The sequence below is a fragment of the Suillus fuscotomentosus genome (genome assembly GCF_016647785.1).
Source record: "Suillus fuscotomentosus strain FC203 chromosome Unknown F5891scaffold_5, whole genome shotgun sequence".
NCBI lineage: Eukaryota > Fungi > Basidiomycota > Agaricomycetes > Boletales > Suillaceae > Suillus > Suillus fuscotomentosus.
In genome coordinates this window covers 1,129,247-1,141,256 of record NW_024539517.1, presented here as the reverse complement: position 1 = coordinate 1,141,256, position 12,010 = coordinate 1,129,247, and the positions used below count along the sequence as shown (strand labels likewise).

Genomic DNA, 12,010 nt, shown 5'->3' with positions numbered 1-12,010 from the left:
TTAGTTTTTATGGTCTTGCATGGACAAATAGATTCACTCTGAGGAGTTCGTCATATATTTCGGTAAGTTCCGCTCGTGAGTACTTTGTGTGTGACTCTGCTAATAGTTCTTATCATATGTCCGAACTGATTGGACATGAATCTCGGATTTACTCCTCAAACTTAGTGGTACCGGTAGTACCAATAATGTCATGCTAATAAAAATAAAGGCAAGCCGCAGTACAGGCGATAGACAACCCATATTCTCGCAAACATCCATTCACCAGCACCTCGTTGCCAACTGTTGTCGGTCAATATTTGCAGTGACCCGGTCGTGTCGGGTTGCATATCGGCAAACATTGTGCTGTTGAAAGCGCTTTGATCGGGAGCCCGATGGAACCGTAGGCGTCTACATATATAGGCTGGCGTTAGTATTAGATTGCTTATACAGCAAATCGAACGGCGTCTCTTGGGCATCACTGGCAGTGCGGCTAGGACCGAACTCGGAAAAATCCAAGGTTCAGTACCACCTGCTCATCACCGCCTCCTTATCAGCTTGGGCGCAACTTGGTGGCATTCCTGGTGATTGAGGCTCTGCCAATGGGTCACAATACACATATACCGCCTCATCCTTCCCAGCTCGAAAAATGCGCGTCCGGAACGCAACCGAAGTCTATCGACTACTGACTCGCTCTAATAATAGCGAATGACATCATATTAGGGCTTTGCTTATCGAGTCTTGGCATCAGTTATTAATAGATTTGCTACAAACGACGAAATAGTACAAGGCGGCGGTCGTCGTGCGTGTGACTCACTCACGGTGTACTTCGGTATGGCTGGGTGCAACAAGTCATTTTCCAAGAACAAATCTACGACACCGACGGACTGTTCGCTAGTCTGGTTTGTTTTTCTTCTCAACTAATGATGCGAACAGATGGTCGACAGGCAACCAGAACGTTGAGTGCAAACTTTGCATGATCATTGGGAATTCAAATGTCGGCCGAAATGTTCGAATGTAAGTGCTGTACAGCACACCTGGGGGTGTCTCAATACTTATTTCGCGTATGACCAACTGTTGTAGGACACTGTTCGTATATGCGAACGACCCGAGCCGGACAATAGAACTTCGACTTCTCGCACTGCTTTTGGCTCAGCCTGCAGAATGAAAACGTACCAAGCACTCCAAGCAAAGCAAACGCCGAGTGGCGCCAGTACAGAAAAAACACAGGAATGAACGAGGTCCGAGCGTTAATTCTAATCTCGTACAGATGACCTAAATTGATCAGTGCCAATCTTTTGAGTAACGGAACGGAGATGCACCAGATATAAGAAGCCGGGAAGAGTAGCATTTGTCTATCGTTCAGTCTCGATCCAAGATGTCAACCCTCACAATTCCGAAGCTTGCAGATGAACTCTTCTTGCGACCCATCGTAATATCGATGAACAGCTTGGCCCTGTCGGCCCTTATGTCCTATGTCATGTCTGCCAACGCAGGTATCGACTGGAGACCGGTACGCTCATTAATTTGATACTAGATCATATCGCTTATGCAATTGTCTTCGCAGATAATCATCTGTGTTACATCGGATATCCTTGCCATGGGTGCTGACCATCTTAAGGATAAAAAGGAGCAGTTTTCGTCAGACCGCAATAACGCAAACGACCCACGCCTCGCCTCTTGGTTTTTGTATGCACGGACCTTCCTCACCGCTAGCGCTGTGCTCCTGGCATTCGCGCTATCTCAGTGTCCAATTTCGACGCTCCTCACCACGGCAACATTCGTTGCTCCTGCTTTGCTCTGGACCACTCCGATCAGCTTCAAAAAGTTTTGGCTGATCTCGAGGCGCCTCCTCGGGAGGTTTAGCGGAGACAGGCATCAGCCTTCTACCTCTGCGCCTGTCCTGGTTATCAAACGCATCCCTGGCATGAAAGCCATTTTTAATGGGATCATTCGAGGGTACGTCTGCGTGTTCGCCTTGAATAATGAACGCCTAAACTAATGCTTTTCAGATGTGGCATCTACGCTGTGGTCTTCTCCGTGTTGTCAGGGTCAGGCAATCTGACTAACACGCTGCCGTCTCCATGGAGCGTTGCTCAACTGTTAATCTGGTCGACCGTCAACCGCTCATGCCACGCAGTAAGTATAACGCACATGATCGCACGATTTGACCCTGACCATATCTATAGATCATGACAGATGTCCGTGACTTCGAAGACGATATGAAGGCTGGCGTTCCCACTATACCCGTCCTTCTCGGTTCTATACTCAGAACGAAGGTCATACTAACGGCATGTCACATGCTGGTTATGTTGGCCTTCATCGAAAACACATACATTATGGGAAGCTGTCTATTCGCCGCAGCTCTGGTGTGGATACTCGGCAAAGACTCGCCCAAAAAGGCGTTTTTGTTCAGCTCTCATTCGCAGTCGTTGTTTATTATCTGGTATCTGTTGACGAGGCATATTTAGCTCCTGTCGGCAGACGAATATTTATAACTTAAAGTACGTTGGTAACATTTCTAGATTGCAAAGTGCTGGCTATGGAAGGATACGTTCATAGCCAGTGGCGTAGATTCAAATTGTATCTATATACTACTTGTCGTTTCAAGTTACCTACCTAGACTTTTAATTTAGGCAATTTCCTTTTTATAAGCCGAGTTCCATAACATTACATAAATGCAATACGCTGCTTGATGATCTGAGAAAATTGCATCATCGCCCTGTGGTATCAGTCGGGATCTGCCATGAATGAAAAGATGAATATGATACAGGTCCAGCTGTGTCTCTACTAAGCGCTCATCGCATGATATCTTATCAGCGTCTAGATAAAGTTTTATCAGCTAGATATTACTATGCATGTAGTGCTGCAGCGATATCCACGTCAGCGTCTGCATCTTCACTCTCTTTTCTGAATCCACCAATCGCACGGCGGTCATCACCAGCGCCGTATAAACTCACCGTAAGCATCAAACTTCTTTTTGACAAGCGAAAATTAGCGCTCAGTTTTGTTCGGCAGTGCCTGTGCCACAAGTGGCGAGTTAAAGTTTTGAAGAAGTCGCAGCTCTTGCCACCATCTATCCGGATTCCTAACTGATCTTGGGTATCGGCAGTAGAATATGCAGAATTGGGCCTCGTTAAGGTAAGAACGACACGAGGAGTCAAACTCAAACTTTGAAACGCTTGGACACATCATGCCCACGAATAATTATCTGGTGAGAATTTATCTTTCTGTTATATTTCATCTTGATAGGGAAATATGTATATGATCCTTCATTTGACGAGTGCGTGGATGCGCGTGCTCGAATTCGCATCGTACTCGAAACCGAAAGGGGAATAGCAGCGAGGACCTCGGGGATTCATTGACACGTACGTTATGCACCAATACGCAAAGAGATAGCGTAAATATTATAGGCGAGTCTCACTTATCAACCTAGTACGAGCGCTGGAAGTTTCTTCCTGAACTGTGTAGCCAATATCGCCTTCACGTCCTCTCAAATGAGTGTGAAATCCTCTAGCGTTGCATCCAGAGACAAGAACTATATAGGGATCTCTGTGTCTGAAGTTGACACTGGCGCTCAGCTCGTTGCTGGGTTGACTTCGACTCTTAAGCCCGATGAGGCTTTGAGAATAAGGTGCGCTCTGAAAACTGCATACACCTCAATATCGTTCAAAAACCTTTCGCTTCAGAAAGAAGATCGATAGACATGTCATGCCTCTGATGTGTGGTGAGTCGGCTGCTGTACTCAGTTTTATAAACCGACCACATTTGTATTTGATGATTGCTGCGCAGTTCTTTTTGGGTTAGTTGCCTGCGTTCGCCACATACTAGCGCTTACGTGCGCATAGTATCCAAATCCTGGACAAGATAACCTTAGGTTCTGCGGCCATCCTTGGAATGCAGTGAGGACTGTGCATCGAGACCAGCCAAACACGGCGCGCTGACGCGTATTATCAGGCGGGCCACACACCTGACTACGAATGAGTAAGATATCCCTTCGACTGTCCTTAGATTCGAAAATCTCATGGTTAACTGACTTCAGGTTCAATTGGTGAGACATGCATTACTCGAGATCGCATAGTCCTCACACTATCTTTCAGGCTTGGCACTGCATTTTATATCGGTTATATTCTGTTTGAGTATCCCCAGAATCTTGCCCTTCAGAGATTCCCGGTCGGGAAGTGGATAAGGTAGGCTTCACAGACGTCCTCAATGTGAATATCAATGACAGCATATACAAGTATCAATATCTTCGTCTGGGCAATTGCACTTGCATGTCATGCAGCGTGCAAAAACTTTAATCAGCTTTTTGTCGTGCGTATGTTGCTGGGCGTATGTGAGGGGTCGATCACCGCCGGATTCTTGATCGTTGGCTCCATGTTCTACACGCGAACAGAACAGACGCTACGGGTTGGTTATTGGTGTAAGCTTTTGTTTGCAAACGATTGACGAAGTCGACTAATTTGACATTTTGGAACCTAGCTATGATGCTTGGCATTGGTGCGCTTACTGCAATGTATCATCGATCTTGCCACCCAAGCCAGTAATTTCTAGCACAAATAATCTCTGGTTTCATCAGCTTTGGTACTTTGCACATTCACACCTCTGGGTTTGAACCATGGCAATGGTCTGCCATTTTATTTTCATTGTTTCAGATTCTCTCTGATATATCGCAGGCTTATGGTTATCACCGCTACAATGACGATGATCCTTGCCATCTTATTTTGGTGAGTTTACGAAGCAAATGTTCCTAGTGCCTCATCTCCATAACCGTCTCTACCTGAAAAAGGTTCTTGTTCCCTGATTCGCCTACGAGCGCCTGGTTCCTTGCTCCCGATGAGCGAGTGAAAGCTGTGCAGCGCATCAAGGCATGCCTGTTAAGTTACGATATCAACCAGCATCTTACAGCTAGCACAGGAAAACCAAACAGGAGTAGAAAACAAACACTTTAAGAGGGAGCAGTATGTATTCGATGCAATTGTAATTTTTCATGTCTGACGTATAGACCTCTAGGATGATCGAAGCCCTGACTGACCCCAAGACATGGCTCTTCGCTCTCCTCGCGGCTCTATGCAATGTGCCTGCCTCATTATTAAACCAACAATCACTTATCCTCGTTTCGTTTGGATTCAACTATTTACAGACGACTCTCTTGTCTTGTGTTCCTGGTGTGATTCAAATTTTGACAGTCTTCACTGCTGTTTGGCTTGCAGCACGACGGCCCAATTCCAGAGCATACGTTGGTGCTATATACTTCGTTCCGGGGTTGTTGGGCGTCTTGCTAGTCAATCTGCTTCCTTGGTCGAATCGGGTATGTGATTTACTTTTGCGAGTTTACGGAGCCGTCTTTAATGCCGCATCTCACACGATATCAGACTGGACTTCTTGCTGGCCAGTTCCTGGGTGCGTGTGAGGCTTGTAGTGCGTTGCTATGTTCATCTACCCATAGCTGGATTCCCCGTGCCCGCATTCGTACTGTCGTTGTCATGGCTTAATAGTGTGACTGCTGGCCATACGAAGAAGGTAGGCACTCTGTCAGCTACTGAAGTCGCTCCTCGAATGAAAACCAACCTGCAGGTTGTCACTAACGCCACTGTGCTTTCGGCTTACTGCATTGGCAGCGCAGTTGGCCCTTTGATGTGGAAGGCACAGTATAAGCCGCGGTAGGTCACTCAACCGACTCTAGGAAGCAAAGATAATCATCAATCACGTGTAGCAACCACATCCCATGGGCTGTGATTGGGATGTGCGACATCGCCTGTCCGGCACTTCTCTTTGTCATCCGTGCTATTCTTGTCCGAGAGAACCGAATTCGCGATGCAGAGTCTGTTTTCGACGTAGACGAATACGTTATCGAGCGAATCACTGAGGATGGGAAGCGCGTGAAGGTCAAAATCGACAAGGTGCCTCCTCCAATTTTTTTTTTCGTATGCAATGCTGATATTCTGTCTGCACTAGGAATTCCTGGATCTGACGGATAGGCAGAACAGGGACTTCAGATACATTTTGTAGTATTATTTAACTAAGCACTGGTGTTTAAATCCCCGCAAATAAGCGAGGTGGCGCATCATTTCTTGCTCCTGCGCACCTCGTCGGTTTTAGTATTGGCTACTAGATCTACGTCTTTTTGTATCGTTTTTAGTTCAATTATGCTCCTAGAAAACCCTCATCTGACCATGGGCCTGACTTCACGTCGCAAGAACACCAAGCATCGCGTCGACAATCAATTGACGACGGTCTCACAGACGAATACGGAGCTCCATCATTAGCAGCTTTGTGGACCTTAGCAAACAATGCAGACGAAGAGCATCTGGCCCTCGGGCAGCTGCGCCTGCGGGAGATACGACAAAGAGGGCAGGAAGAAGAGCAATATCGGCAATTATGTAGAGAGGAGGCTGCGAGAGAAAGAAGGAGAATCCCTCATGCGCGGAACACTATTTTTCGACCCCACCATTCGAACCATTCCTGCGCAGTACACTATGAGGAAATTGAAAGCTGGAAATTATTGTAAACTCCATTATCTCACCACAGAGACCTCGAGGAATAACCTAGTAGCAGAGCCAGACACTATGGTCATGCTCCCAGCCTCAGATGGGCTGCACTCGTGGATTCCCATAGCCGTAGTAAGGGCAACCCAGGTGAGTCTGCCTCAGGCCCTCGTCACAAGTTCTCACTCACTGGTCACCGTCCTATTGGCAAACTTATATCCGCTTAGAACTGCCTGCTATTGTCTTGTTTCATTCTACACTACGTTAATATTCTTCAACGTTCAACCATATGTGACGTCCTGCAAAACGGCTGGTAATGCTCCTACAATGGCATCGTTTGATATTCTGCGTACACTTGTCATGTGGAGTCGTCGTGCTCGAATTCAGCTCTGCAACTACCAGGCATGTCCTACCAAGCGCACAAATGGTAAGAAAGATGGAATCCTAGCCCTCAGGGGAGGGCCTGACCTCGACAACATGACTACACCCACAGTTTGGGGCTTCGTTGGCGCTGTGATCATCCATTCCTACGAACAGTCTTGTGCTTGCATCCCTGATGTCCTACGTGATCGCTGAACGGCTTAATTGGACACCGGTAAGCCCTCTGTTTGTGGATTCCAGTCCTTACGGTCTTCTGATTGAATAGTGCAAAAGATCACCGTATGCGTTAGATGCGGTTGGTATTGAAGAGTAGCTGTCGCAAAACGTTTCGTCCTCCTGTTCTACCTTGCTCGCATGTTTCTGGTCCTCAAAGCATCGCTTGCCTGCGATCGCTTTATATCAAGGTTCACCAGAAATGACCATCGTCATCACAATTTTTACTACCCCCGTTTTCCTGTGGGCGACTATGGGCGAATTGGTGCAGCACTCCAGAGATTCATACCTGCAAAGGATGGTCAAGAAGTAGGGTATAGTTTATCGATATCTGATACTCCATTCGTCATCAAACAAATGAGTTCCTGGCATGAAGGCTATATTCAACACCATCATGCGAGCCTGGTATGTGCTATCCCATCTTGACAGTTCTCCGGTCTTGAAGAACTCTAGTTGTGGGATATTCTTCGTGGTTCGCTCAGTACTGCAGGCATCGTGGAAGTCAGACTTGAAAGCGCTACCATGGACGATCATTGAGCTTGTCATTTGGTCGATAGTCAATCGCACAGGTCAATCTGCAAGGCGGTGTTGTGCATGTAATGGAACTCCCAACTTACGACTTGAAGCCCCGAAAGATTATGTCAGACGGGCGTTACTTTGATAGACGAGAAGCTAGAGTCCCAACCATACCTGTCCTTGCAAGATACGGATACTCCGAGCTGTCGGTCGAGCAGCTGTTCTGATGGCTTTTCCATCCATCTTGGGGAGCTCCTGCTTCGTGATTGCTCCCGCTTGGACCCTAGGAAGTTTCTCGAAAAGCTTCCTTCCTCAGCATCCACTTGCAATTGTTGTGTACGCTATCATAAACAGCTGGTCTCTGTAGACTGCTGTTATCTTACCAATGAAGAGAGGCTCGCCGAGACTGGGAACGGGAAAGTGAGTAGGCAGGATAACAGTTAGGAAAGTGTACGTAATACGGAGTGATTGCGTAAGTACAGGAAAAGGACTTAGTGAGTTCTTCACTCACACTTAGGCTGTGACGATTGATTGGCTAGCTGCTGATGTACTACATATAGTAAGTACCTCGTCAGCTCCCAATTGAAGACATAAAAGTGATCCGAACTATCACAAGTTTGAATGAAGATGTTGTAAATGTGTACGCAAGTCAAATGCACGCCTGCAAGTCCCCCAACGGGCCAGACCGAAGCGGCCACCCGGATGGTGGTTTACATAAGCGGACGCCTCACTACGTTAATTCACATGCGAGCGCTTGCGAGCGGCGGTATGGGGCATAATACAGCTTTTCCTCCATGCGCTGACCACATAGTACTCTCGAAACTCGTCTTTCTCTGGCTTTATCACCCCATTCGTTAGCGACATGGAGGCGGCATCCAACCCATTATCTTGGGATAACATACCCTCAATGCCCCCGTCTGCGATGCGAGCAGTAAAGGATATCACGTTCGGGAGTGTGCGTTTCCAAGGCTGAATTAATTTTATTGACCTATGAGAATGACAACCAGTTCCTGTGATACAGATCGCAGGCATGGTCTCCAAAGTCTTTGAACACCCATTCGACTTGACGAAAGTGCGATTACAATCTCAAGTTCTCGATACCACCGCTAGATTCAACGGACCAATAGACTGTCTCGTTAAAACATGGAAAAATGAGGGCGTTAGAGGTCTTTACCGCGTATGTGATCTTTACTCAGTAGAACGGCGTGAGCTCATACTGGTCCCAGGGCCTTCCGGCGCCAATAGTAGCCGCCATGCTAGAGAATGCTTCATTATTTCTGTCATATAGCGAACTTCAAGACGTGATACGACGGATCAATTCTCAGCCTTTGTCGCACGATCTCTCGTTACCTCAGCTTGCATTGGCTGGTGCAGGCGCAGGCGCCATCACTAGTTTCTTACTGTAAGTCACTCACGCCTGGTATACGAGTTGTAATTGATTCTTGTTTTTGACTAGCACACCTGTGGAACTTGTAAAATGTAAAATGCAAGTACAGATGATTGCTCCCAAGCCGCTGTCAGCTTCGATACCTGAATCCACTGCAGCAGCAGCCCTAGACTCAAGCGTGACACCCATTTCTCGCCCCCTTCCCGGTCCTATAGCCGTTCTCATGTCCGTCATCCGCACAGACGGCCTCCGCGGCCTTTGGCTTGGCCAAACTGGCACCCTCATCCGTGAATGCGGTGGCGGAGCTGCATGGTTCGCTACGAAAGAGTTCGTCGGAACAAAGCTAATAAAGCAGCGCGGCTCCGAGCTTACACGGAAAGATATCCTCCCATGGGAATCTGCGTTGTCTGGTGCATGCGCAGGCGGAATATTCAACTTTTCCATGTTCCCCGCCGACAGCATCAAGAGTACGATGCAAACTGAGGAAGACTTGCGTCCTCGAGGCAGTAATGCCCCGAAGCCAACGTTCCTTGGCACCGCAAAAGCAATGTACAGGGCGCAGGGTGTGAAGGGGCTTTACGCTGGATGCGGTATTACTGTTGCTCGATCAATACCCAGTAGCGCGATTATATTCCTGATTTACGATGGCCTAAGTAGTCGTTTTGGATAGTAGAATGGTCACAAGATCGAATTACATATTTATATTGCTGACCTCTCGTGCATTGCTTGATGTCGATGTTAACATGATCTACACGGCTAAATCTATCTATTGGAACTTTGTTGGAACTGCTGACTGCGTGTCAAAGCACCTACTGACTGATTGCTTTTGCTCCCCAACTACATGGGGAATGAGTGGTGAGCACACTTAAATCAAACTTGAGGGAGGTGAACACTCGCAACTGAGAACGGATTACATATAAAAGAATGTATTGGCCTCTAGGGTATAATGATAAATGAAGTATATAAACGAGTGGAAGGGTGCCCAGAGTTCATCATGGTGCACAAACAAACGAAAAGCCAAAGAAAAGTTACCACCGAGAAAGAGAAAATATCGCAAAGTGATAAATGAAATATATAAACGAATGGAAGGGTGCCCAGAGTTCATGGCGCACAAACAAACGAAAAACCACAGAACAGCCATCACCAGGAAAGGAAGAAAGACAGAAGAAAAAAGACACGCAAAATGACGTTTGATTCTTGAGATGATGCAAAACTAAGCACGCCTATACTCATACCCTGGCATCTCCGAAGGGCGTCTCTGCATCAACTCAGGACACATGCATCCCTCAGTCCACCCATTAGGGGCCCTTGTGGGTCCGGTATGCATGGTGTAGTCGTCCGCGGTATCCGCTGGGCCGTATAAGACTTTGAACGCCTGGTTGTGGATAGGTGGGGGAGGCTGGTATTGAGTGGATTGTGGTTGGTATTGGGTGGGATAGGGTTGCACGGCCTGCGGTTGCATGGGTTGGTATTGGGCGGGACAGGATTGGATGGCCTGCTGTTGCATGGGTTGGGGTTGGTATTGGTATTGGTAGAATGTACCAAGGGGAAGGGGCTCTGCCGGTGGCGGAGGCTGGGACGACGACTGGGCCGGGTCACGACGATTGCCACGCGGCTCAGGAACAAACCCATGTTCTTTCTTGCGATGGTACTTGAGGCTGGAAGGCATGTGAGTTCTGTAGTTACAGCCATCATGAGGACAGATGTAGCGTTGCTCGCCCGTACTAAAATAAAATAAAATAAAATTGTTGATCAGGTGCAATCGATGATGGTGATGAATGACCACGTACTGCCCATCAGTATGGATATGGAAACTTGCTTTATGCAACGTCACAAAGTTACACCCGCCCCAGGTGCAGAAGTACGCACTGCGTGAGCGAATATAAGTAACGTGAGCTGCATGCCATAGGGAAGAAACACGTACTCTTCTGGTGAATGCATAGCCTCGTGTATCTTGCAGTCGGCGAACTTGGTAAAAGTTTGGTTGCAGCTAGAGCAAGCGTAGATCTAAATATTATAAGAGTTAGTCTTCAAGTCAATGCACGAAGTATGCGCCTGATTAGGCTTACCTTTGGCATAATTGGTTATATAAGAATGTGGGTGAGGATACTACTTGTGAGGTGAATGTACGATTCAACTTGAGCGGATGATGGTGCTGGGTAGGTATCAGGGTAGGTATATATACGATTCCCTGCTGTGGTCGCGGCATTGTGCTTTGCGATGGACAAACACATGCAGAGTTGTGGTTTTCAGTGGACAGACGCTTGTGGAATTCGTAAGGATGCTTTGTAGAGGTTACTAGTGGATGTGGGTCATGTAACGCGTGAATGCATTGTTGTTGAAGCAACCACATCCGTTTGAATGCTTCATCATCTGTTACAGCATCGAGCGAACACCAGGATAGTGATTTGCCAGAGATATGCACATCGATCGAAATTCAGCGTGGAGAATCGAGTAAAGACAGACATGGATGTCGAATTCCATGACACCGAGGTCCAAAAAATTTCTGGAGGTCTTTGTCGTCGCAACCGGCCTGGGCTGTGCAACAGGCAGTCATTCGACCAACCCATTAAGCCACTAGGTGCTTTGCATTGTCCAAGCGTAGTGCTTTGAGATTTTCATCTTTGTGAGCAGGACCGGGTGAGAGTTGTCAATTTCAGCAGCGAGATGGTCAAAGGAATGAGATCGGACGTGTGATGAATCGTGAAGTCCGTGCAGGTCAGTGCATCTGCATACATTTGTGTCTATTGCTACTAGCTAATGCTAGACAGTACGGCGTGATGAGGGGACTTGTCGAAACTGTGATTGACACCCTTGTATGACTGTAAGTACGAGCGAGCATCAGGAACGTAACGTACTAGCAAGTTTCCGATATGTCGCAAATTTCCTAAGTCGGTTGTAATCAGGTACCGTTTACATCGTGTTACAATGACGATTACAAACCATGTTGTAAGATTGATGGCGGGGTTTCAAGCGGTTGCAATACGCATGCAAGATGATTGATATTTGTCTCGATTCTCGAATTCCCCCCCTCGCAGCATTTTGAGTG

General features: G+C 47.2%; 5 protein-coding genes across 5 annotated transcripts; 4 read left to right on the top strand and 1 right to left on the bottom strand.

Annotated features, from left to right (window-relative positions):
• The first annotated feature begins 1,262 nt into the window (after positions 1 to 1,262).
• F5891DRAFT_1005197 (uncharacterized protein) lies at positions 1,263 to 2,696 on the top strand. The gene is made up of 4 exons (XM_041360383.1): positions 1,263 to 1,489; positions 1,544 to 1,935; positions 1,989 to 2,115; positions 2,166 to 2,696. The coding sequence occupies exons 1-4, from the start codon at positions 1,355 to 1,357 to the stop codon at positions 2,445 to 2,447; spliced, it is 936 nt and encodes a 311-aa protein (XP_041231916.1). The 5' UTR covers positions 1,263 to 1,354; the 3' UTR covers positions 2,448 to 2,696.
• Positions 2,697 to 3,473: 777 nt separating this feature from the next.
• F5891DRAFT_1182587 (MFS general substrate transporter) lies at positions 3,474 to 5,988 on the top strand (the record flags this gene model as incomplete). Its single annotated transcript, XM_041366185.1, has 19 exons — positions 3,474 to 3,610; positions 3,666 to 3,703; positions 3,769 to 3,778; positions 3,825 to 3,878; positions 3,934 to 3,960; positions 4,019 to 4,027; positions 4,077 to 4,166; positions 4,218 to 4,399; positions 4,459 to 4,476; positions 4,531 to 4,603; positions 4,653 to 4,703; positions 4,766 to 4,829; positions 4,885 to 4,937; positions 4,990 to 5,287; positions 5,352 to 5,379; positions 5,426 to 5,499; positions 5,554 to 5,639; positions 5,693 to 5,879; positions 5,935 to 5,988. 19 exons carry the CDS (start codon positions 3,474 to 3,476, stop codon positions 5,986 to 5,988), a joined length of 1,533 nt encoding a protein of 510 aa, XP_041231915.1.
• Positions 5,989 to 6,125: 137 nt separating this feature from the next.
• Positions 6,126 to 7,264, top strand: F5891DRAFT_560178 (uncharacterized protein). Its single transcript, XM_041372265.1, has 3 exons — positions 6,126 to 6,891; positions 6,958 to 7,059; positions 7,119 to 7,264. Exons 1-2 carry the CDS (start codon positions 6,270 to 6,272, stop codon positions 7,038 to 7,040), a joined length of 705 nt encoding a protein of 234 aa, XP_041231914.1. The 5' UTR covers positions 6,126 to 6,269; the 3' UTR covers positions 7,041 to 7,059; positions 7,119 to 7,264.
• A 723-nt stretch (positions 7,265 to 7,987) lies between these two features.
• F5891DRAFT_560122 (mitochondrial carrier) lies at positions 7,988 to 9,751 on the top strand. The gene is made up of 5 exons (XM_041372264.1): positions 7,988 to 8,133; positions 8,191 to 8,529; positions 8,596 to 8,751; positions 8,801 to 8,976; positions 9,031 to 9,751. The coding sequence occupies exons 2-5, from the start codon at positions 8,437 to 8,439 to the stop codon at positions 9,629 to 9,631; spliced, it is 1,026 nt and encodes a 341-aa protein (XP_041231913.1). The 5' UTR covers positions 7,988 to 8,133; positions 8,191 to 8,436; the 3' UTR covers positions 9,632 to 9,751.
• A 402-nt stretch (positions 9,752 to 10,153) lies between these two features.
• Positions 10,154 to 11,232, bottom strand: F5891DRAFT_1274701 (uncharacterized protein). Its single transcript, XM_041370184.1, has 4 exons — positions 11,031 to 11,232; positions 10,886 to 10,968; positions 10,752 to 10,829; positions 10,154 to 10,685 (listed from the first exon to the last, which is right to left on the bottom strand). The coding sequence occupies exons 1-4, from the start codon at positions 11,037 to 11,039 to the stop codon at positions 10,175 to 10,177; spliced, it is 681 nt and encodes a 226-aa protein (XP_041231912.1). The 5' UTR covers positions 11,040 to 11,232; the 3' UTR covers positions 10,154 to 10,174.
• Positions 11,233 to 12,010: the final 778 nt, after the last annotated feature.